Below are 26699 nucleotides of genomic sequence, written 5' to 3' on the forward strand. Positions count from 1 at the left end.
TTTCTAATAGAAGTGGTATTTTATTAGTACTTAAATGAAAATAAACATTAAAAACAAATAAAAAAGAAAAGGCAATATCAAAAAGTACAAAGTTGGTCCAAGTCTACAAGTCAGAAGATTTTGAATGAAGTTTAGCTTTTTTTCTATAAGCTTCTGAATTCTTAGCTGCCATTCTCTTTTTGTTAAAAATTGGATGTCATCATTCAGTTTAGCATTTAAATTTTTACCCATGACATTAAACAAAGCAATTATAATTATTTAAAGAAAAGCTGACCAGAAGTGTCCTTCCTCGAACTTTACTCCCACAACGGCGATAATATCGGAGTTTAAACTGCCCTGCATCCTGTCAATGAATGGGGAACAAATGAAGCTCTAGGATTGGGGGTGCCAAGTAAATTGTCTTTCTCTTCAGGAGTAGCTTTGATGTAAGAGAATTTGGAGTGAGCATAAAGACAGGAGAGGTAGAGAAGTTAGGATGGAGTCAATATCCCCCTCTGCTCATTATGTCACCGAACTTTTTCAGGTCTAATTGCTGATTGGTTGGGCTATCGAAGGTTTTTGAGTATAAAGATGTGTCACTGATGACCATTATTCTTGGCATGATGTACAGCTGATCTTTATCATCAAAGAAAAATCAATATACACGGCAACAAAGTAGAGAACATTACTCTCTCCCTTGGAAGCTAGTTCCTGGAGGTCATTTGGTTGCCAGTTAGTCAAAATGAGCTCATCTTATACCAGGTCTTTATTCAGCATAGCTTTAATTTCTAAAGTAGTCATACCTGAAAATTTAAAAAAGTAAAATATTGTGATAATATTATTATATTGTAAAAATAAGTAATACCTAAATAAGGAAGCTTACTATTGACAAATATCTTATTTACCTGAGAATTTGACAAGACTTAGAATATAAATCTTTTTCTCTGCTTCCAGTATATGTCTCACGCTGATGTAGTAGATATCATCACTTAGTTGTCTGTACCAGACAAACCTTCTTTCAATGGGATCAGACTGGAACATGCCGGGGAGTACATAGGAGAAGACTTCATGTAGGAGAAGATATTCTACCAGATCTACTGCGTTAAGATGCGTCTGCTTTGTTGCTAGGAAGGTTTCTGTTGTGAGGCCAAGGGCTTTACTATTTTGCCAACCGATGAGAAAGTCGACAAAATCTCTCAAGAAAGAGAGGCCAAGTTTGTTCTTCTCAGATATTGGCTTCCGAAGCTCATCTCTCTTCTTGTAGCCAACTCCAGGTATCTTGACGCTTAGGATATTCCACATAGTTCTAACTAACTCTGAAAATTCGGCTGTGTCTTTAAACTCCGGTCAGTTATCTTCTTTGGAGTATTACTTAAGTGCTCCAATTGATGATTTGTGAAACACAGCATCAGCCTATTTCCCATTGGTCTTCTTCAGGTTTGCAGGGTTCAATGCTTTGAGGGTCAATTTGTGGGCCTGTTTGATTTCGAAGTGAGACTCCTTGAAGTGAATCTACCTGAGTTGGGCAAAATTTGGTCCAAGAGTATCGTATCTTCCAAGTGTTGAAGGGCACTCGAGCACTTCCAACCTTTGGGAGCTGTTGTAGACGTTTTTGAAGTTGTGCAATGGGTCAAACAGCAGGTGAATTTTCTTTTTTTCTTCCTTAGGCTGAGAGATGGAAATCTTCGATTCATCATTCCAAAGCAGTTTCTCGTAAAATTTGAGGTTGGTGGTGTGGTTATCTACTATGAGTTCCGCTACCGTGAATCCCACTTCCCAGAATGCTTTAATGACCACTTGATACTGGATATAGAGAAACTCAGTTGTCAAATTGGACACGGATACCAGTGCAACAACATCAATGTACTTGCCTCCAGCTGATTTAATGATGAAGGTAACAACTGTTTTGGTGGCTTGATTGTTCTCACAGTTCACAGTCAACTTTCCCTTCACGAATTTCACTTCATCTATCATCAGGGTGACATTCCTCTCTGTTCTGCTTAGGCCTTTCATTCTGACTTTTAGATAAGTGATTGAGGATGACGGTAGACCAGATTGGGTGTCTTGGGATTGGTAGGGTCACCAAATTAGATGAGCAGATCTACAGATAAAGTCTCGAGCTCACATTCTCCCACATGAGTACAGTTGAAAGAAGACAAGGTGAATATTTTCTAGCTGTATATTTGGTGAAGAGGAGAGCCATTTGCTCACGAATGAAAGAGAGCTTAAGAGGTTGTGTAGGTTCAATCTCTGCGATGGTGATAAACTTCACTAAGTTATTTAGAATGTCTTAGCAGGTTTTTCTTTGATTCCATTCTTCTTTTGCTCCCAGAAAGGAAGCCAAATTGATGGCTTGAATCACAGTGTTGACCTTGCCTTCTGAAGTGATGTGTGACACTGTCTTTTTGTCAATCGACACACCAAAGTGGTATATTTTGAATGGCATATCTGTCTCGAACTGGATACGGGCTACTACTTGGGGGCCCAATTTCTCATCATGGGATAGCTTCAAAAGGGCAACACTTGGTTTTGTAATGAGGATGAAGTCTGATAAAGTGTTTACCTTGCCAATTTGTCACCAAGTTCTTCCACAGAGAGGACTGACTCCTCAATCAACAGTTCAAATTCCAGATGCTGTTGTAGGTCATTGAAATGAGCACTTTTACACACACTCTCAGTACTACGTTATAATATAAAATGATGGAAGAATGAAAAAAAATCAGTCTTAATGGTATGGTTGAAAACAGTAATGTAATCGATAAACCAACAGTGATAATGTTTTTCAATCATGGCATATAAGACCCTTGATATAAGGAAATTTATTTGCACAACTTAAATGAATAAGGCCTTTAGACATTTTGTACATAGTGCAATCAATAAAAGAAACCAAATATTAAGATATATTTTTAATATTATACTCGTATCTACCTAGATTAATAATCTGTACTAATTATTTTAAATCTTAATCATAGATCCTTTTTATATTCCATAAATCCTTCTATAGAGTAAATATAATTAAATGAAGTAGTAAAGATCTATTCTATGCAATATCCAGAGTTGTATTTGAGTGTACTTTTTCAGTGTCCAGGTCAAGTCCAATTGCTCAAGCTCCGTGTCTTTCTGGTCCGAGTTCAATATCTCATGCTCCATGTCCATGGAAAAATAAGTAATGCCCAAATCTACCAGTTCTTAGGCAAGAAAAATATCCTTTCCTACAAGTTATTTCTTAATCTTTGACAAAACAACTTTGATTTGGTACTCCATTGACTTTGTGATGGCCTAGTGATAATAAAAAAGAATATTGAAGACAGATTTTGAAATTATAAAATATATATTCAGTTAGCAACTGCAAAAAACAGCCCTCTTGTAAAATAGGAGCTTTTTTCATCTATGCTCATCATCAATGATGTAAATCCGGTATGTTTTTTTAGCTGTGCAGTTAATTTGTAATTGGTAGTATAAAGAATGTTTTTTCTTATCCTTAGCAGTGGTCTATATTATTTGATTCCTGATTAGTGAATGTCCTTTCCTAAATCGATTCAATTATATTCAAAACCTATTTAAACGTTTGTGTCTGCTCATAAAAGACTAAGTGTAGCCCTGAGGACTTGTTGCAGGGTAATAGCGTAGTTTTTAATAAAAACAGCTTTTTACCTTTTCTGAAGATTTTAAAAGGAGATCAATTTTGACAAAAAAAAATTTAATAAGAGGAAATTGGGGTCAAGAGATAGTTTTTTTTAATGACGTGAAAGGAACAAAGAACAAAACAATCCGATAATTACTTATGGGGGAAATCGATAAAAATACTTCTTAAAGTTGATTGAAAATATCGAATTATTACGAGCACTCTCCCTTTTGGTAGTACTCAGGCAATCTATTGAAAGAAGGATTTGCTTCTTCTGTGAGAACAATATCGAGACATCCAGCAATTTTTTGTTTTAGTGTAAAATAATGAGTAATATATCGGACAACTTAAGATGTGAATTTTTTTCAAAATCCTGCATGGTTTTAAGACCCGAAGGTTTTATTTATATTGATCTTGGGTAGGATTTTTTTCTATGGTTACCATAATAGAGCTTAATTTATATAAATTAAGAAGTACGAGAACCCCCCTGTCTCTATGTTTGTTAATGTGTGTATTTAAAATTATTGAATTTTTTATTGAATAGATGTATGAATTATGTTAGTGATGACAATTCTGTGTATAATGGATATGTTAAAAAAAAGAAACCGAAAATCAATATAGTAACTCTAACTATTTGAGGAATGTTTTGGAGGAGATTAGATACAATCAGCTGTGCAAGGGGGATAAATAAATTAACATGGGCATTGGCAAGAATACTCTGATATCGATACCTAATTCCACTCTGAGCCCAACAAGGACTTACAATTATAGCTAAGCAACAAATCCTCAAGGTTATGCTCTGTCTTTTATGAGTACTCACGAACGTTTAATGAAGTTTGGAATATAATTGAATTCATTCACCAAAGTGTGTTACACTACTCTGGAATCAAACTATATTGACAACAGCTAAGCAAAAGAAAATTCGTTCTTCAGATTACCAGTTCCAAAAAACCAAAAAGGGCCAACTAAAAAAATGACAGGATATGCATCATTATCACTCATCTTGTTAATGTAATTTAACAATGTTTTTACTAACGAAGGCGTGGAATTGCTACTAATCTGTTTATGTGGATAAATTAAAATTTATAGTAAATAATCTGTTATTATGCAATCGGACTCCATATTTCCATCCCTTGCTGTGTCCATCATCAGTTTATTGCATTGTATGTTTCGATAGACCTAGAAACATAATTTATTAGAACACACAGAACAGGACTAAGCCTAACCCTTGCATAATAAAATAAACCCTTTACTTCGAATATAAGGGCCTCAATCTTGCCTGACTCCACGTATCTTAGAGATGTAGCGATGAGGCAGTCGGAGCGAGTAAGATTTTGGTTGTGTTCTTTCTTATTTAACACTAATAGTTATATTACAGGAGTAACTTTATGACAATTATAAGATACATCTAAGGAAGTCTCAACTTCTCTTCGACAGAAGGAATCTAGTGTATCGACAGGGTTGAGTAATCAAATTGTCTAAAATGCAATCAAAAAGGTTAAAGTCTTAAAATTATGTATCTTAAGTGTTTTAATGCTTCTCCTTGTCATGTTTTGAAATAAAATTGAAGAGCAAATATACATACAGGCATGAAATGAATAGTATGTCCCAAGGAGTCGAAAGACTTCCTCGACATAAAATTTCAATGAACTTTAGTTGTTCAACCTTTTCTTCATAGGATTCTGCAATAAGTTTTATGTTATACGGAGGATAATCTTTTTGAGCTAAGGATACCCTGCATGACATACATTGCACTTTTTACGGAGAGAAAATAAGCATATCCTTTAATGAAGTCAAGGGCATTGCTCTTTCAAATTTTTGTGATAGTCTCCGACTCTTTTTCTTTTTGACTGGGTGAGACTGAAACATTGCTAGGACAACATACTCAACTTGCTTCATTTCCAAAAAATACTCAGTGTGTTCAGCTATCGCCAGAAAGATATGTTTGACACGAGGTTGACATTCAGTCCTTTTGATCCAAACTTTTTTCACTCATCAAGAAATATTGCGAACTCTTTAAGAAATCCTAATTGTCCCATGTTTTTCTTGGAAATGGGTTATCTGAGAATATCCCGCTTCCTGTATCCACCTTTTGGTCTTTTAACGTTTAAAATTTTCCAATGATTTTATACAAACTCAAGAAGCTTGGCAGTTCCAAGAAATTCAGGGGTTGTTCTGGAATAAAACTTAATAGCCCCGATCGTAGACTCACGAAAAATTGAATCTGCAAATTTTATACTCTTCTTTTTCTTGATGCCTGTAGAATTTAAAACTTTTCAAATTATCTTGTAAACTAATTTTGATTGAAAACTGGATTCCATAGAATACATTTGTCGAAAATAAGCAAAGTTGGGAGGTAGGAAAGAAAATCAAGGAAGGTAAATATTGGGAACAACAAAGTAATATTTTCGTAGAAAGCATTTATATACATTCTTAAAAATATGCTCTGTATCGATTAAGTGAAATAACCTCTTCGTGTCGTCTTGAGGATGCCGGATTTATTTTTTCAGAACTTTATCATATAGATACTCAGTATAAAATTCCTATCGACAGTATGATTATCGACAGACAATGCAGCGACTGTGAACCCAATTTCCTATAATGACGACATGACATAGTTATACTGGCGAAACATAAATCAAGTTGTCCAGTTTGTCACCGTTACAAGAATAACAATGTATATATATTTTCCTTTTGTAGACTTGATCATGAAAGGGGGGCTGTTTCAATTGCCTGGTTGGTTTCCTATCCAAAAAAAAAAAAAAAATCCGCTTACAAATTCATTTCTTTAGACGAATATATTTCATCAATGATGAGAGTTACGTGTTTTTCATGTCTTTTTAAGCTTTTGATCCTTGCTTTGAGATATTTGACAGTAGAACTGGGAAGTTCTGTTTCAATTGTCGAAGCACTGGATATTGACTTAAGATATCTTGCCGATGGAATTCAAAAATGTTGAAGGCAAAAATTTTCTTTTAAAGAGCAGGTCTAACATTTTGCCACATCAGGGCAATGTTTTGGCCTTGGGAAACTGCAAGACGGGGTTCATTTTTTGAAAAATAAATGAAAGCTTCGAATATTGTAGATAGTTCATGTCTACAGAGTTAAATAATTAATAGTTTTTTTTACAAATATTATCATATGTGTCGGTGTTTAGCTCATTTGATCCCAAAAAAGCTGCAACGTGTATGACTTCTGTAACATTTTTGAGTTTTTCATAAAATTATAGACAGTGGGATACTCTCTAATTTTGAGTTAAGTATGGTTATGATATATTTTGAATGATAAGTCATCTTCCACTTCGAGGGCGATATAAATATGAAATCCTTTGTCATCTGAATAGATTATTTTGATCAGAACAACATTTGGAACTTCCACTAAAACAAATCCTAAAGACAATGTTTGAGATGAGAGCTCAATGTAGAGATTTTTTGGCGAGTGGACTGTCTCTTGCAAAAGCATATAATTCCTGAATGCTTTGAACCGTTCGTTTAGTAACATTTGTCTTTGTGTTGTAGTTGTAGTTGTAATTCTGACAATTAGCGGTCATGGTGTTTCATTATATTAGCTGCAAGTAGCTATGTGAAGAAAAAAATATACACAAATCCATCTCTGTATTTAGCAAGGACATTTGCAGGAATTGCTCGGATGTCGATCCTCCATTCTACTTTGATTCTAACAGGACTTAGAATTTTAACTCTCTAATAACTCTTTTGTGTTACTCTCCGTCATTCATGAGCACACGTATTAGTGATTACTTTAAACATAGATGTTCTCTCTTCCAAAATTAAATAGTGGTGATAAAAAATAAAATAATCTTGTTCAGGTTACAACTACAAAAAGTATGTGTTTTAGGTCATATTTTATAGAACTCTATATATAAAGGTCTGATATACAAGAAAGAGCTATGTTTTTGATAAACGGTAGAAGTGTATGTCCTTATCTTTCGTAGTCCTATTATACATCCAAATACAGAGCAATAATTTACTATTTTCCTTAATAAAAAAGAAACAAGAGTATTTTATCCTTATAAAATTGGTTTGTTTATCCCTACAGTAGTAAAAAGATGCTCCACTGATTTGTAAAAATACTAAAAAATGACGTGATAACTGTGAAGATTTGGGAATGTTTGAAAAGAGAGCAACTTAATTGGCATGAGGCTTTATTAGATTAGATACAGCCAGGTAGGCGAGGGAGAGGGATGGAAATATAGACAAAATGTAACTTCTCTATCTAGCAAGGACAAAAGCAGGAATTACTTTGGTATTCGTTAATTATAATCTGAGTCAAACAAGGACTTACACGTATAATTCTACAACAAATCATCCGGCTTTCTTTCGTATTTTATGAGCACACCCACACGTGGTTACTTTACATTGAAATATTCTCTTCTTAAAGAAGAATGATATCCCTTTTGAAGAAAATAATAAAACTATTTAGATAGCCAATTTTTAAAAATTTAATACATGAGTAAAGGGTTAAGATTTACAAGTCTATTTATGTATCTAAAGATGATTCACTGATGTGCTTACGCATGCATATATTATTCGTTTTTGTTATACTTATTATCTTATGTAAAAACTATAAGATTTTCTATGAAGTGAAGTATAATAATAATAAGAAATAGGGAGAATATATGTATGAGTAAGCAAATCAGTACATCCACTTTAAGCTGGCCAACCCCCACAATGATGAAGACGAATTAATACGCTCTAATATCATAGTTTTTTCTCTTTATATTCAAAAATGATTATGTGTCTTTAATATACACCAAAAAATCAAAATTGTAGACTACAAAAGATTTTTTTTAAATTTTTGTGTTATTTAATAGAAAAACAAATGTAAAAAAAACCATTTAATACCAGGCACGAACAAAAGTTTAAATTTTTGTTAAATAATGACATTAACCCATGCCAACCAATAATTATAAGTAAAGTTTAACTATTACAACTGTTTAATATTGACTCGTACTAGCCAATGTGATGTATTTGTCACGAAAGTTCTTCAGTTATTTTAGTTGATATATATTTCGTAAGATATAAATAGTTACCTCATGATTCTTCAATATAACTATAAATTATTTTGGCATATTGCTATACTACAATTTATGTAATTTATGATTAGTTTATTATGGTATTATACAAGATTGTGCCCTGTTCAGTCTCAGCAGTGCTATAAGTTCCGGTTCTTACATTTCAACAATTTGGGTATCGGTTCAGCTTTATACACCTCAGCTATTTGTTTATACTGGCTCATTTTGGTAACAGACAGTTAAAATAAGCGTTTTCACTAGAAAATTTGGGACCAAAAATGATATTAGATAAGGCCCCAGCTACCTTATACGCAGAGTGGGTAGTGACCCAAGTTCCAGCAGGGGCTGCGAAAACTAAGGTTGCTTTAGAAAATGATTTGCAAAAGTGGGGGTCACGACGAGAGGCTAGGGGCTCATAGGAAGATAAAGAATTCAGGATTGCCTTCAGTCTACATATACATAGAAAAATGTTTCGTATAAAGGGGGCCACAGCTAAAAGTTTATGGGTATAGTGTGGGCTTGGTATAGTAAAGTTTTGGAAACCCTAACTTTAGAAATATTATAGCCATCATATTATAGAGGCCCCACAAGCTTGGTCGAGGAACTGGATTTATAAGTTGATCTACCCATTCCTTCTTTTATTTACATTGTATGGTGCCTAAAACCACTTTTTCCCCAATCCATAAGAAGCACATAGCTATTTTGAACTCAGATACAACTGTATCACCCTGGTGAGGGAGAGAGCTTGGAATTGGTGTTTTATGTAATAAACACTTTTTTAACCCTCTTGAATAATTTTAGAGATTCTACTTCATTGGAATCATTGGTAATAAACCTGGCTAATTCTTTTTTTGGCAGAATCAACTACCCTTGGCCTCTTTAAAAAAATAAAAAAAATATTTGTAGTGAAACTATGAGAGTCAGCGTTTGACTGATTTGAGTTGTCATTACATCCAGGAGGTTCTTCTTGGCAAGATATTTTTTCCTTTGTCTTTAAGCTAGTCCATTTTAAATATAGGAATAGATACACTGGCGATAATTAAATTCCTATCTTCAAGAAGGTGGCCAAATGGTTTGTTGATAGCTTATCTAAGGGCATCAGCAAGTGATTTGTACATAGATAAATTCTCCTTTGCTTATCGTATTTTGTCATTAAGTTCTAAAATGGCGGGCAAGAAATAACCAATATACATATTTTCCTGGGCTTGTAAAATATGGAGAACTTGTGCAAGGGGTTTCATTACATTGATGTATTTTTCGAAGAATATAGCTTCATCTGATGTTATGGGTTGACTCTTACAATTAGTTCAACTATAATATCAGCCATAGCAATAGGATTTTCTTTTGAAAGTAACCTGAAACTAATACTATATCGTAGAAAAAATTCCAGTTCTTGGCTAGAGGGACCAATATACCTATTTTAAAGTTAGTATGATGAAGGTTCGAAACTTCAAAAATGCAGGAGTATACCGTAAAATATTACTAAGCAACATTATAATAGAATATTGAATAAAATAGTATGTATGATTTTAATATTATGAATATATATATATGTTTCATCCTGAATTCATTTTAAAAATCGTGAAAAAATAATATGAGTTTCTTAGTACTTACAAGAAAAATAGCTTATAAGATTATAAATATATCAAAAAATACAAAAAAAACGAAAGAATCGCTTGAACCACAAACACCGCAAGAATAATAAGAGCGCAAAACTTGGTTATTCATTAGAGGTACTATTTCTTTGCGGATTTTTTTTTTCGGACGTTACGGATTTTTTGCAATCAGAATGAAATCCTGTTCTTAAAACCAAAATGAGATATGTAAACAATTTTTCCTTGTTTTTCTTATATAGTATTTGTAAAAACACATAATCGGAAATAAAATGTTAGGTTTTGAAGATACTTATTACTTTCTTTCTTTATGAAAATTATAAGTATATTTCTTAAGTTTATTTTACTCAAATACTTTAGTATTTGGATCACTTTGTAGAGTATAAGAGTGGTTTCATCTTTTTATCATAGACTTACACTCGACCCAGAAATTTTTTGGCAAGTCCACAGACTTAGTTAAGATATTATTACTATAATTCACCCTCTTCACGACAATACAAAATTAATCAATTAATAAGGTAGTTATATAGATAAATAATTTTGATTTTGAGGAAAAAAAACATTTGATGGGTGTGTGTCTCGAAAAAAAAAACACACACATCTATGATCACTTTTTCAAAGGTCCCTCTTAGTTTTTTCTTGTGGCAGAAATCTCACAGCCATTCTACTGAGTAAATAAGTTAAAGTGGTGCTCTTCAGATGAAGGAGGGATACAGTGATATATCAGAAAAGCACTTCAATACAACAGAAATCATGTCAAGTCGTTAAATAAAATGATCAATTTTGATGCGATTTAATGAAATTCATCTTAAGTTAATGAAGTAAATTATTAAGAATGACGGTTCTAAAAAATAACAATCCGAGTTGCTAGGTTTCAAATATAGGATTAATATAATAAATATATTAAATAATATGTAAGTAGTCGACTACTTCTCTGTCTTTGACACAATTAATTCAAATTCAAGTTTTAATCATGAAATATAATAATTCGAGGTGTATAAAAGGGGTTTGAGGTAAGAAATAATGCATTTAAAGTTGTTTTCGTGCTACTAAATCGAAAAGGGGCTTAAAATGATCATATTTTTTTTCAAAATCCAAAACTCATGCCTTAAGTTAGAAACTTGAGTTTTAATCATAAAGTAGAGCACTTTAAGGACGTAAAAAGGTGTTTGAGGAAAGAAATAACAAATTTGAAGCATTTTTCGAGGAATCAGATCAAAAAAGGGGTTAAAATGAGCATATTTTTTCAAAAATTCCGAAATCCTTCTTTTTAGTTCAAAAAATTGTGTTTTAATTATGAAATACAGTACTTTGAGAACGTACAAGGGTATTTATGCAAAAAATAACAAATTTGAAGGTTTTTTTTCTCGAATAATAAGAAAAAAAAAAGCCCTAAAATGAGCATATTCTTGTCGAAAATTGTATTTATAGTTTGAACTTTAAGCTTTAATCATAAAGTTAAGCACTTTGGGAGCGTAAAAAGGTGTTTAAGCAAATAAATAATACAAGTAAAGCTTTTTTTGATTAATTTAACCAAAAAAGGGCTTAAAATGAGCATATTCTTTTTATAAAATGCCGAAATATGTATTTTTAGTTAAAAATTTGTGTTTAATCATAAAATATAGCAGTTTGATGTGTGTAAAGATGTTTAAGGAATTAAAGAATGCAATTGAAGCTTTTTCCAAGCTTAAAATGAGCATAAATTTTTTCAAAAAAATCAAAATTCCTATTTTTGCTTTAGAAATTCATGTTTCCATTATGAAATATAGCACTTTGAGGTCATATTGAGGTTTTTGAGTTAAAAAATAACACATGTGAAGGTTGTTGTTTTTTTCAGAAAAAAAGGCCGAAAAGTTTATTGAAATGAGCATTTTTTTCAAAAAATCAAAAATCCTTATATTTAGTTATAATTTTTTTTTAAATCATGAAATATATCACTTGAAGGACGTATAAAGGTTTTTGAGTAAAGAAATAACTCATTTGAGCTTCTTTCGAGGAATTATTCTTACAAAAGGACTTCAAATGACCATATTCTTTTCAAAAAATCAAAAATCCGAGTTTATTGTTCAAAATTTTGTTTTAATCATGAAATTATTATCTAACTTTTCTCTTTTATAGATATTGAAGAAATTGAGTATATAAATAATCATATACCAAATCAAGAAGAAGTCTACAATAAAAAAATAAAAAATATTATTGAAGGTGATGAACAAAGGAACAGCAATGAATTAAAGTAATTTTTTCATTTATTTAAAAAGTATTAATTGAATTTTAATTCATAAGAAAATGAAATAATAGTTATATTATAATTTTTTTTTTTTTTCAGCCGTGAACAAATTATTACGATTGGCAATGAACAATTGGAAAGTTCAACTATACTTATAAACCATATATCTAGAAAATTTAAACTTTATAAATTTGTCACGAAAGCATTGTATGACTTTAAGGTAAATACTTAATGATTTTAAGTATGTTAACATGATTTGTTCGGTAATACTGTAGCCTTTTTCTATACTATTCTATTATATTCAAAACCTGATTGAACATTCGTGTGTGCTCATTAAAAATGGAGAGTAAAAATGAGGATTTGTCGCAGAGTTATATTTGTAAGTCCTTGTCGGACTCGGAGTAGAATTGAGGATCGACATTGGAGTAATTTTTGACAATGTTCTTATTTGTATCATTATCCCTTGTAACAGCTGATTGTGGCTGATTTAATGAAAAGTTATGCAGCTAAGCTGCTTTCCTTAAAATCATCAGAGTTATCACGTTAATTTCCTGTTTCTTTTTGTTCTAACATACAAAAAATAATGACAATTTTCATCATTACATATTACCGATGTAGCACTGTTATTTACCTTTCCAGAACAAATATAACACTACAAAAACAGCATTTTCACTCACCGTCTAAAACCCAGAATTTTTTTTTCAGCTAACTGGCATTGCTTTATCTTATTAGTCTTAATAGTGCTCAAAAATTATAAGAAAATTTAAATGGTAAAACAATTAGAGAAAAAACTAGTCTCAACCATATTTATACCAAAATGGACGCAGTTATCATAAATAAAAAAGGAATACTTATGCACACACATAAACGACAACAAAATCACAATAAACCGAAGATAAAGTCAAAATAATACACAAATTAACTAAACTTTTTTTTAAACTTTAATTAATAATTTGATCGCAGAGATGATGCCATTGATATTTGATTTCCTGCTGATCTTTTTACGTAAATCAACTACTGAGTTTTGGTAATTATGGCATTAACCTTATTTTCTCCCTTCCCATTGTAGTGAGCAATCATCTCATCTCTACCGATCGTAGACTACAAAAGCTCCTTTTTGCTTACAGACTCCTTTGATTTTTCGAAGTATTGATTCAACTTGCAGAAAAGGGTCTCCTCCATTATTTACCATCTAATATATTTACAGAATTATGGATATTATCGCTTCATTAACTTCGAGTTCGTCTAGTATGCTTGAATTAAGAATCCACTTCTTAACTCTTTCATCTGGAGATTTAATATCAGGTGGATAGCCTTATGGTCTGATAATTTATTGTCCAAACGTCATATGAAATAATTGAATCCTTCGAAAATCCTTTTATCAAAAGCAAGTCGATTCATGATTACACTGGAACAGAGTTTTTGTCTATTGAGAAGAAGGTATAAGTGTGATTCTTCATTTCTCGACCTACGTCCGTGAAACCAATGGAATATATTATCGAGGACAATATCTTTGTACACAGAGTATGGGATTTTGAGGATTTGCTAGTTTTATCTCTATTTATTTTAAGCTTCCTATAGAAATCGCCTCCTGTAATTGTAGGTCTGTGGGATATAATTGGTAATAATTTGCTTTGGTAAAAATTTGGATCATCAATATTCGGTCCATATAAACCAATTACACCCAAAGTGGAGTCTCGGTTGAGACAATTTGCTTTTATTATGTTACCTTCAGCACACTGGAAGTATACTTTCGCGGGTTTAGGTCCGATTTTATGAGCAAACTTACTCCACGCATTGGGTGAGGTTTCTTATTGTTGAAGGACGAAAAGGACCTATATACACGGGGATTGGTGAAGTGGTTCTGGTATCACATAGAATTATAATGTTTGGTAGTTGAATATACTCTATTATTCTTGTTATGTCGCATTTTCGACTCGGACATTGTAATGAATTGACTTTCAGTGATAAGCAGGATAAATTCAATCTTTCTTTTGTTGTTTTGTACATGGTGTACTGGGTGACGGTTGGAAACATGATAATGTTCTTTTTGAGTTTGATCCAGATTGGGAGGGTAATATGTTTCTTTTTGATATAGTGCTAAGAGAGTTCTTGGGAGTTCCAATGTCTGGCGATTTTCTTACTTGCCCTCCACCCGCTCCTGAATCGGGAGAGAGGATCAGAGTCTATTGTAAATCATTTGTTATGTTCGGGTGTTCTTCCTCAGATATATTTGACTCCTGACGTGGATTCTCTATGGGTGGAGGATTAGCAAAATCGGAGCAAGCAGAACGAAAATCCACATTTATTATTGTTATAGTACACGAAAATCTAAAATTTTAAATAATAGTATGTTTGTCCTTCAATGTCTTTTTTAAAAATTCACATTTTATTTAGTATAATTTCGATTCGAGGCCATATTTTGAAATGAAAGAACTATATAGATATATTAGAATTTAAAAAAATGATGACAGCATTTCAGCATTCAAAAGACAAATTATTATTAAGTTATCTTGAATGAAGTTCCTACAAAATTGAACTAATCATAAAAAAGTCGAGTAAATGAAGTATCAAATATAAAAGCTAATATTTTTGCAGATTTTTTTCAATTATATTATATTACAGCTAAAACGAAAGAATAAGCCTTATATTACAACTTCCCAAAAAAAATTCTCAAAACAAGTTCGACTTTGACTTATTTTTTCAGTTTAACTTTTTATTTTCTTTTAGAATCCTTAACAAATGGGCATTGCAAGGTTGCATGACAATTTTTTGGCAATAAATACATTAAAATCAACTTTTTGACTTATTGTAATAAGTAATTAATATTTCAGTGACAGGAAAATTAACCCCAATTTAAATATGTTTAATAATCAATGTTTTTTATAAATATATTTTGATTACACAAGGGAATAATTAGAAGGTCAAAATTTGTTAAAATGAATGGATTCAAATGATTTTTCAAATTTATATTTGCGCGCAAAATCCAAAACAAATCTCAGTCTATCTCTTAGTCATCTGTATTATTGGAAATCTGGGACTATTATAATTCATAGTAATTTTTTACGGCACTACGTACTTTCGACTTAAACTCTTTTATCTCAGGATATCTTACCTTAAACCATTATGCCTCAAGGATATTTCCCCTTAAAATGTATTAAAATTATATAATTATTCTTCAAAATATCATATATACATATTATAGAAATCTCACTATTCGAAAGGAAGAAGTACTAATCACAACAATGTTATTAATTAGGATCTGACATGACGGATTATTCATGTTAGAAAAGACTCATGTGTTGACAAACATATATAATATGAAGAAAGAGCATAGTTTCATAATTAGTGTAACGGTAAGCAACGTTTAATCGCTATATATATTACATATTTTGATTTAAAAAATCAAAGGGAACAGCAATTTCAACCAAAAGTAAACAACTTTTAAACACACTTTAAGGAGAAATGTTCTAAGGCGAAATGGTTTTAGGGAAAAGTGCTTGGCACCATTATTTACTTTTAAAACAATTTCCAAATTACAAGTACGACTAATAAAAGATATGTAAAAGGGTTTTTTATGATAATGGAAGTTTGTTTTTTTCAACCGATTTTTTTTAGAGTGAATATTGATTTATTCAGTCCAAGGTCGTAATTATACATTATTGAAAATTTCACCTAAAATGCCGGTGTCATATGGGATAATGACTCCCCAAAAATAAGTACTCCCTCGTACAAATCCCATATAGGATAAGTAATCCCCCGTATAAATTCCATATGGGAAAAGTACTCCTCCTGTGAATTATGTACTACCGTCTATATGTATATGATTGAAATTATATTTACAAATGGATTAACTAATTCAGTCACAATCCATAAGTGCCATAATGTCACATGTGTCATTGGAATGTATTTATCAATATCTCCTGAAGGGAGTGTGGCCACCAACTGTATTAACCAAAGGGGAAAAAACCATCTTCCGAAAGGCATGTAGACCCTTTACTCTCATGGACCAAGAACTTTTCTAAAAGAAAGATAATTATGACGAAACTGGAGAGAAACTTGAAGTAAGTTAAATGAACTTTTTTCACAATAATACCGTTTCTTAATCAATCCCACATGACCCAAGGTTTTATTACGAGTTCTCTTTACAAAAGCTGAACAGAGAAGAGTAATTTGTTGTGTTCACAAACGTCTGGGAAACAGCATTGAAAGTCAAAGTATGATTGGGCATCGGGGAGTAACGCCTATAATGAACATTTTAAACAGATAATTTTATTGGTACACAATGGACTCTGATATTCAAGAATATTGTAAGTTCTGTTGCATGTGTCAAAATGTTAATAATAAGTGGAGGCAAGAGAAACTTCCATTATGTTCTTGTTCTAAAAGCAGTAATGGAACTGATTGGAGTCGATAAATATCACTTCATGAATGTGACGGATATCATAACTTTATACTGGCCATTGATTAGGTTTCAAAATGGACTGAAGGAGAGCCCTTGAAATATAAGACAGCAGTTTCAGTTGCAAGCTGTCTATTTAACCTAATTTGTCGTCACTCATGTGTGAAAATTCAAATTAATGATCAAGGGAGAGTTTGTCAACTCTGTATCCACAGAGTTGCATCGACTTATAGGGATTCATCTACGACTAACAGGCCATCAGTCTGGTGGAGAGGCAGATTGGAACGATTAAGACTAAACTTCTTAAGGCTCTACAAGGAAAACCTGAAGGATGGTGGAAATGTCTTGAGCTAATATTATTTTCTCATCGTTTAGCTGTACATCGATCAACAAAGATGACACCATTTTTTTTCATGTATCTGTCAATTTTGCCTGTAGTCATTTTCCAATCATTTAGATGATAGTGACATGACTGATAATGATTCCAATTTTGTTTATGGAAACGATGTGGAATAAATCAGTGAAGTGAGTTTAATCAAGATGAAGTGACAAAAGTGATGGAAATGATGATGAATATAAAGGAAAAAACATTTGTTACAGCATTCAATAATATCAAGCTTGCAGAGGCAACTTAAAAAACTAAATACGACCAACTACAAGGACTGACTGGTTCATCCCTTTCAGAGAGACAGCAAGTTTTACGGAAAAGGAAAGGTGGTAAAACAGCTTTACCTTTCAAAGGCCTTAATTTAATTTAAATATTTACGACAACAAAGTAGATACACTGAAAAATAAAGAAATAAAAATACTGAAGACAAAGCAAAACATTTGTAACTTATATCCTTCCTTTGCTTCTCCCAAAGAAGATAAAAACTTAGAGAGAACAAATGAAAAAGAGATTGCAGAAGATGATATAGAAGTCGAGAACATCGAAAACATGGCACTTTCCAATTACAACCCTGTCACTGCTTATAGGCAAAATGAAAAAGCTTTCTCAATTAAAGCTAACTGTTCAGAGCGCGCATTACCCGAGAAAAAAAGGATGTTTACTCATCAAACCTGCAATTCTTGAAAGGATGAATGGTGATGGCAATTCTTGAAAGGATGAATGGTGATGGCAATTCTTTCTTTCGGGTAAGTATTTTACACAAGCTCATTCAGGAACAGATGGGATAATGAAGGCTGAACTTGTCTAGTCAATGTGAATTAAACCTAAAAAACATTTCATTATTTTTTAAGGAGCATATCGTTCGCTATGAGTGGGGTGCAGTCGTAGAATATCGAAATTAGACAGGCTATTGTTAGCCATATGATGACAAAAACAGAAAAATTAAAAACATCTTGGTAGAATGGCATTACCCAATGAATGTGCAATAGATGTTGAGCTTTTTGCTGCCACTTCTTTGCTTAACATAGATATAATACTGTGGTTGCAATCAGTTGATAAGGCCTTGTTTGGAAAACCCATCATGAATCGTTCAGTTGGCCTGAATGATTCAAATCATTATGAAAAATTGGCTATATATCTACGACATACCACCAGAAACCACTTCGATTATCTCAAAGGAGTTTTTTAAATCATTAATTTGTCATTGAAAACTATTGATAAAATGAAAAACAAAAATATACAATTGAAGATAACTGATATTGAAACAAATAACCTCATCTCCTTTTTTTATCCATACACATACATAGGATTATATTTCAAAACCATAATTTGCAAGGGATTAGCCGTTTAATCCAGGATTTGCACTGGTTAAATAAATGAAAATGATTCTAGTAATTTCATTAAGGGGGAGTACTTATTTCGTAGGGGGAGTACAAGTCTAATACAGGATAACTATTTGGGAGTAGTTATCCATATGGTATTTGTATGGAGGAGTACTTTTTTGGGAGTACATATTCAATACTACACCATTACATAAAATAAATTAGAAGTAACATAGCAATATTTTAAAAATAAATAGAAAACAATATTTCACATACGTCAACATAGAAATAGGTAAACACCTTTTTTTGAAGGAATGTTTGCTCTTTTCTCTATAAATCCTCTCTTTTAGGGAGGACGGCTCTCGCTGAGTTCGTATAAATCTTAACGACGGACCAGGGAGTTCTATAGAGATTCGATAAGGCTCTTCTTCGTTACTATTGTATTAAATAAATAAACAAGATTCCCTGCTTCGTGACGTTGGGATATATTGGAGAAAATAAAAGAATGACCAAAGTATTATTTTTGATTCTGTATCTTGTTTTGAACTTGATATATTTCCTTCCATAGGCTTAAGAATTATGAAAAGCGTAATTCTTCTTCAGATTCTTATAAATTATTCATCATTCATAGTGATAAGGAATATGTTGGATTATATTAAGAAAAATATTGAACGTTTAATTTAATAAATTACTGATTTAAATTAAATATTTATCTCAAGTGATTTTTATTCGATTTTGTATTTTTTAAGTGATTTAAGGAATTTAAAAGTTGAATATAAATCAACTGGAACCAATAAACCATTTACCAGGTGTCATGTTTTATAAAATTGGTAATATTGGAGAATTTACTTGCAATGATATATATGGCTTCTTTTAAAAGAAAAGTATCATACTATAAATGTTTCTTCCTACATTGTACACCTTTGCTCATATTAATCTGGATGGCATCTGTGAAATGAATTAATGCATTGTTTACATCAATTCAAAAATACTGGTTATGTTAGTTGTTTGGAAGTTTAATACTCTTCAACAATATTGAATCATTTTTTTACTATTTGTATATTTGATTTTGACATTCCATTAAGGAATAATTAATAATAATGCAACAACTACTTATAATAAAAATTTAGATTTGAGTTTTGCTACTTATTTGATTCGATTTGGAGGTTTGATCACTTGAGTATTTGAGGTTCGTTGGGATCCAATTTTTTTTTCTTCCAAATGATAAATTAGAATTATATTGTTCTGTATCTCTTAAAAAAATTAACCTTAATGAAGCTTTTAATACAGCAACATAACTTTATAATTAAGACCACTGAGTCCCTTTGTAAATAGAGAACGTCGTAAAAAAAAAGAAGACATTTTCAAATAGCTAAAGAGGTCACAAACACGGTTTTTGAAGATTGAATTTTTTCAAACATAATTTTTTTATAAATATACAACAAAAAATTGAATTAACCGAAATTGGGATACCCTAGTGCATACGCGTAAATAAAAATTCAGAAAAAGTTAAACTTTTTTATTCCCTTTGATCTTTTATTAGAATTTAAAATTACTTTATTCATTTAAAAAATTGGTTCTCGTATAAAAAATCCTTATGATCAGAACATTCGCAACTTTTTTTATTATAACTCTGAAATTAACTTTAAAAAATATGGATTCAAAAAAGTAATATGTAAGATAAAGGGGGAAACCCCTGCTACCGACCCCCCTCCTTGCAAAAATACTATCAAGATATGTGGTCATAAAAAAAATTGTGCTAAAATTATATATCATCATTATCATAAATGAATTACTATTACAATATCTATATTTTTAGGCTGAAAATAATAAAGAATTAAACATTCAAAAAGGAGATACTGTCATCGTCCAAAGGAAAGTTGATTCAAATTGGTATGAAGGTGAATGTAACATGAGGCACGGAATTTTCCCTATTTCGTACGTTGCTTCAAATGCAGGTACTATTAATTATATCTTCCATCAAAGCAAGAATTGCAATAAGGGAAATACAATGACCAAATACTCTTTTCATACTCCTACACCGATTGAAGTGTCATTAAATAAGGTTTATTACGGAGCTATTTTAATTTTATAGGAATATAGAATATTAAAAATAATTAATAAATACATTTTCATACTATTCTTTGAACATGATATAATGAGAAACACAGAAAATTCATTATCTCCTAACTATGCAATAAAATATTTATTCCAATGCTCATTAATAATTTTCTTCTTACTTTCTAAATATTTGCATGATATTTTTCCATTTCAGGCGTAAAACAAAGGAAAACGTGAAAAATGATAAAATTTATTTCAAGTTTAAAGAAAATTTTATATAAATGCTTAGACGTATCATGGAACCATAGAAATTGCTTTGGACCCTCAAATATTGAGAAATATGGGCGTGTCCATTACGTTTGAAATATTGGAACACACAAACTTATAACTTTCAGAAAAAATGAGGTCAGGAGAAAAAGTTGTACATCATTTTATACAAACAATAAGAGTTATTTAAGTAAAGGCGAGAAATTTGTAAAATTTTAGACCAAAATGTATTCAATTATAAAATTAGGTTACTTATGTATAAAATTTATTTGAAAAATAATTTAAGACATCTATTAATAAGCAGTATATGTACTTAATATAATATGTTAAAAAACAACTTTTTTTGATTTATTCTGAGCTAATGTGTCTAAAATATAATTTAAATTGTGAAATATTTTTCAATGCCCATTATTGCTAACTCAGCTATTGCTGCTAACGATGTAATATATATATCTTTTGTCAAAAAAAAATGACATAATAACATGATTCCTAAGCTACTATTTGAACGAAAATTACATACCAACATTCAATTGTTTTAGAATTATGTTTAACTTTTTGTTTGCAGTTTCCGAAATCTTGATATTATTTCCAGTTGCAGTTCATAGCCGACTACCTTTATCTGTTGCTACAATATTTATTGCTCTCTTTATGTTTAAACCATTTAATTATTATTAATAACAATCATTCCGGCAAGCGCTAGACATTTTTTTATTGAACAAATACGTTTCTAGACGTACGTTTTTTATAAGTTTACCTCCCCTTAATGTGTCACATAACGATGGAAAGACGTTTTTGATATCATGAAGAGTAAGAATTTAATATTACACACCAAAGGCCCTTTTTTTCATTACTCATCAATAATTGAACCTTTTGCTCATTCCTAACAAATTAGAAATATTTTTCATGGAGTCAGTAGGTAAACTAACTCACTGTCAGACTTAAATAAACGCCTGGTACTTAATTATGCTTTCCATCTATTCAACAAGTCAATATTATCGCTCCACATTAGTCTAAAAGTCACCTTATTGGCTGTTTTATTTTATTTTACCGGTATACGAGAGTAATTCTTTAATGTATCTTCGATATTATACAGTAATTAATGTCCTTTTGAATGTAATAACCTATTTAACCCTAATTGGTCTTGAAACATATTTTTGTCAATTTTTTCCTTATATCCCCTGAAAAAAAGGACTCCAATCTTCTATAGAAAAATGATAGAATATGAAAAATTGGGTTCTTAGAGGGGAGCACTAACGTTTTGGGAGCGAAAAAAACGTCATTTCTATGTAACATACAATTTTGTGCATATGAAATCATTCTTTTTCTATAAAGATGTTTTCGTTTCCTTATTGCTTGTAAGTTATGCAATGATCAACAGAAGAGGAGCAAGTAAAGGAAATAAAATGATAGCATTTATTAAGAATAAGCAGGCTGTCAGATGATATTAATATAATTATTATACTTGCACCTGTAGAAGGTTTTTATATTGTGCTCTTAATGTCATATTCTTATCACTAACCTGTAACCACTTGTTTCATATTTCTACAGTTTTTTTGAACGTGTGACGTTGTATATAACGTGTGGAAGGGTAAAAATTGGATTAGTTTATATTTCAGTAAGATCATGTGTAATGATTCAATATTTATCCAACAAATAGAAGTCCTTTGTTATCAACGAAATTTTAAAACCAATATATTATACACATCGTTGATTTACTTATTTTTGATTTTTTTCGAGCCTTAATATAATAATGGCTTACAGATTGAATTTTAAACCCTAATTTGTCAATCTAATTTTGTGACCAAAGCCTTGGAAAACCTCGAAATAGAATAACGAATAAAAATCTGCATTAACGACCACAGTTTAGATGTTTATTCATGTCATATATGAATAAACCAAAAAATAAAATTAATATAATGTGTATTTCAAGGAAGAATTGGGTTACACTAACAAAACTAAACATTTTAACTTTAAATTAGACCTCCTATCCAAGAGTTAAATCTAGTAAATCTAAAAATTATCAAATATTTCAATAAGATGGCCGCAAAATTAAATATCACAGCATAGTAATCAATCAGTTTATCTCCCAACATGAAAGTGTTCATACCCCCGAACAATTCTTTTGAAACTAGTCATGTATCTAGCTCAATCTGACAATTTGAATTGGACAAAATCAATTTCATAGTCCCAGGTATTATCACCTTCCCGGGTATTTGTAAAAAAACCCAGCATATCCTAATGCAGAGGACAAAACTATTGCTTTCAAGTTTTCTCTATTAATTGTCTCTCCACATTTTAACTTATTGGCAAGAAGAGCTTTGGTGCTCAAAAGAGCAAAATATATTACTCGATTTACAAAGGATTTTCACCTTTGCTTTGTTGGTTGCCATTAAAGTACTAACATTTCGCCCTCCACATTAACAGAAACAAATTTTAGTGAAAAAGAAACCAAAAGGGATTCGATAAAATCACACAAAATATTGTTAATATACTTTTTATAATCCTTACAGGTATCGTAGAAAAAAATACATATACAAATATGGAATTAAGTTGTAAATTTTCTTGATTTGACGATTACACACGTAGAATTCGCTTTCGTGTGAGCTCAGGACTCCGAAAGCTCCAATTTTCTTAAAAACTTTTGACAAAACATGTAAGATACATCACGACATGAAGGCGAAATCCTCATGTTTAAGTGCCAGAGCCCTGGACATAAATCATGTCTCGCAATTTTTTTTTTATGGGAAACCGATATTTTCAATTATTTAACTGGTAATTTGAGGTAGGGTTAAGGTCATAAAGAGTAACTGTATTACCAATAACTGCTTTTGAAAAGATTTCAAATTATTATAACGATTTCAAGAAATACTTAGGATAGCTTATGGACACGAAGGCCTATGCCTTCGTTACCTTAAGCTATCTTGTTCGTGATGAGTCTGATTCATAATGCTCAGAGCCAAGTCTTTTATAAAATGACTCGAGTAGCAAATATCTGATAGTATCCAACTTCATAGCAATACATGGAAACGATGTCCATCACTTTTCACACAAAATATATCACTTCACCATATAGTCTAACGACTACCACGACATAACTTTTTTATCCACTCTCAACCTACAGTGTCAAAAAGGAAAAGATAAATATTGTAGCTTGCCTTTTTGTTGCCAATTTTAATTATTATTGAGAAAATAGTTATAAATTATTATATAGATTGATTTAATAATAATTATTCAATGACTGAGTATGATATGTACGAATCTTTCACGAATGCTCTTGATTTATATAAATTAATATAATTATAAAACTCTATTTATTACTTTTTTTCCTTCATATTACGTAGGGTCAGCTGCTTAAAATCATACAAGAGTCAACTCATGAATATTAATTAAAATAGCTGGTAGGAAAAAACACAGCATCTTCGTATTTTTTTTTTCACAAAAAAGTTCGTTGTGTATTGAGTCTCTTAAAGTTAGATCAGCACTGCCTAGATTTCTTCATTAACCGTTTTGTGTAGGGGTACCATATAAATTTTACATACACAACACCCTCCATACAAACACTTATTATAATGTATAACTTTGTCTTAAACTTAAACTTTATAATAATAAAAGTTTTCCAACTTTATAAATTATGTCAGACACCATCTCTTCTACTTCCTATGTCGATATCCGACCTTTTCACCATTCAGTAACACTTTGTTTTGTAATTAGGGCCTCAAGAAACCTGTGAAAAGAGACATCCATACTCTAATTGGGTTTCTCCTCAAGAAGTTACTTTCTGTAGAAATAGTCCTTGGAAATGGTGACAATTTTCTAAAAATTTACTTGCTATGCTTTTTATTATAAATTTTTGTTAAACGGATAAAAAATACGACAGGATGAAGCTTTTTATGGACGAGAATGAATCAAGTTTTTTTAATAAAAATTTCATATATTGGATATGATTGATTGTTCCATTAAAAATCATTTAAAGTTGTAGATGGAAAATGGAAAGAAAAGATTTCAAAACACGAGTCAGTTATGCTTAAGATAATAGGGATGAAGCTCAATTGTTGATAATGGACTTTTCGTAGGCTACTTCCATTCCATATTTCTCTATTCAAAGAGAATACTCATTTTCTATCTTTAAATAAAATCAATTTATCTACTGTTGAAGATGGAGGAGCAGGGTCATCTTCCATATGTATGCTTGATAGTAAGTAAAGGGATATATCATAATTTAAAAAACATATTTATATTTTCTTGCTTTCTTTCACTTGGGGATTGCTGCCTGACTAATAACGTATATTTTGCTGTATAAAAATATATCCAACAAAAATGAGCTTTATCAGTGAAGATGTTAATTTAATTTAAAACAGTGTAATTTGGAAAGGTTATTTTGATAATAAATTTTAAAAAATTGGTAATAAAAATGTACCACTCACAAAAAATGATAAATCCCTGTAATAATTTATCCACACCCTACAAAACAAATCGACATACAGATAGATACAAAATAGTGTCTTTACAAATAAATTGATAATTAGATGGAAAGACCAGAGTTTAGTTTCCTATCATCACTAGATTCTCATTTAATTATTTTTATTCTACTACTGTTGTTTACATTTCTGCAGCACAACAATTGTATTAGGATGGGCTATAATATTCCTTCATGTAGTCCTTGTATAGACAAATCCGTATAAATAAGGGTTAAAATGTTCTATTAGAGGTCTGAAGGCGCAAAGGAGAGACGAAGAAGGAAATTACATTATTTATGCAAAAATTTTATCAGTTAATTTTCTGTATAAGGGTAAGAAGGCTGGAGATGCTTGCAATACGGTAAGGAGTCCAAGAGGTTGTGGGTAGAGTCCAAGAGGACTATTTTAGGTATGAAATGCTGAGAAGCCTTATGAATGGAAATATTAATTTCAAAAACTACCCTAAAATACGATATTCCTGGTTTCCTACACATTTGGAGTTTCAAGACACGACTATAGTATATTGCGCAAGAAAAATATTGCCTAAAATAATTAGTAAGGCATTTTAACGTAAACATCAACTAAATAACAGGAAAACTTCATATTAATAAAGATTAGCTATCTTCAAAAAGAAAAAATAGCTCTAATAGCTCAGAAGAACATCTGTCCCAGGATCTACTCAAAAATATAATGCCAATATGGAATTAAGCAATAATCCTAGCAGCCGGAGAATACTACGGGCAAATATAAACGGAATTTCATAAATTAAAAAGAAAAGTCCGTTTATATTTGTCTGTATTATTCTCAAGCCCCTAAGATTTTTTGCTTAATTCCATATTGACTTTCATAAATTAAAATATATAGAAATAAATATACTATATGTATATGGATTTTACCAAAAGATTCCTAGGTTAGATGGAGTAATTGTAATACTTAATCAGTTCAACTTCATCTAACCAATAAAAGGAACATTAAAAAAAAAAAAAAATACTAGAAATGCCATCAACTTACCTACCAGTTACCATTTTCATCTACGATCACTGACTTTGATCGTACGTCATTTCTGACAAGGATTGTGACTCCCCTTAGTTGGATTTAGTTAATATTATATTTGAAGAGAAATTATTATATTTTGATTCAATGAAAGACAACCCACCTATGTTGCGTATTCTTATGTCCTTTAAACAGACTACCTCTGGTAGGTAAGTCGATGGCATTTCTAGTATTTTTTTTTTAACGTTCCTTTAATTGGTTAGATGGAGTTGAACTGATTAAGTATTACAATTACTCCATCTAACCTAGGAATCTTTTGGTAAAATCTACATA

General features: G+C 31.2%; 1 protein-coding gene and 3 long non-coding RNA genes across 5 annotated transcripts in view; 2 read left to right on the forward strand and 2 right to left on the reverse strand.

Moving 5' to 3' along the window:
- On the reverse strand, positions 1-2629 carry LOC121127243 (uncharacterized). Its single transcript, XR_011782575.1, has 2 exons — positions 885-2629; positions 1-782 (listed from the first exon to the last, which is right to left on the reverse strand). It is a non-coding gene; the product is annotated as an uncharacterized lncRNA (long non-coding RNA).
- Positions 1-21312, forward strand: part of LOC121127242 (uncharacterized) — a 66587-nt gene extending 45275 nt beyond the window's left edge. The window contains exons 5-8 of the mRNA XM_040722591.2: positions 12368-12482; positions 12576-12696; positions 20408-20546; positions 20864-21312. Of these exons, the coding sequence (XP_040578525.1) occupies positions 12368-12482; positions 12576-12696; positions 20408-20546; positions 20864-20886 (398 nt within the window). The 3' untranslated portion in view covers positions 20887-21312. The remainder of the gene's footprint in view (positions 1-12367; positions 12483-12575; positions 12697-20407; positions 20547-20863) is intronic.
- On the reverse strand, positions 2625-24973 carry LOC139906739 (uncharacterized). 2 transcript variants are annotated; one of them, XR_011782577.1, is made up of 3 exons: positions 21437-24908; positions 2908-3258; positions 2625-2659 (listed from the first exon to the last, which is right to left on the reverse strand). It is a non-coding gene; the product is annotated as an uncharacterized lncRNA (long non-coding RNA). The 2 variants fall into 2 exon arrangements; XR_011782576.1 differs by lacking the exon at positions 2625-2659 and having other exon boundaries at positions 2930-3258; positions 21437-24973.
- LOC121127244 (uncharacterized) lies at positions 12703-17896 on the forward strand. The gene is made up of 2 exons (XR_005867689.2): positions 12703-16540; positions 16603-17896. It is a non-coding gene; the product is annotated as an uncharacterized lncRNA (long non-coding RNA).
- Positions 24974-26699: the final 1726 nt, after the last annotated feature.

The sequence above is a fragment of the Lepeophtheirus salmonis genome, chromosome 12 (assembly GCF_016086655.4).
Source record: "Lepeophtheirus salmonis chromosome 12, UVic_Lsal_1.4, whole genome shotgun sequence".
NCBI classification, from domain to species: Eukaryota; Metazoa; Arthropoda; class Copepoda; order Siphonostomatoida; family Caligidae; genus Lepeophtheirus; species Lepeophtheirus salmonis.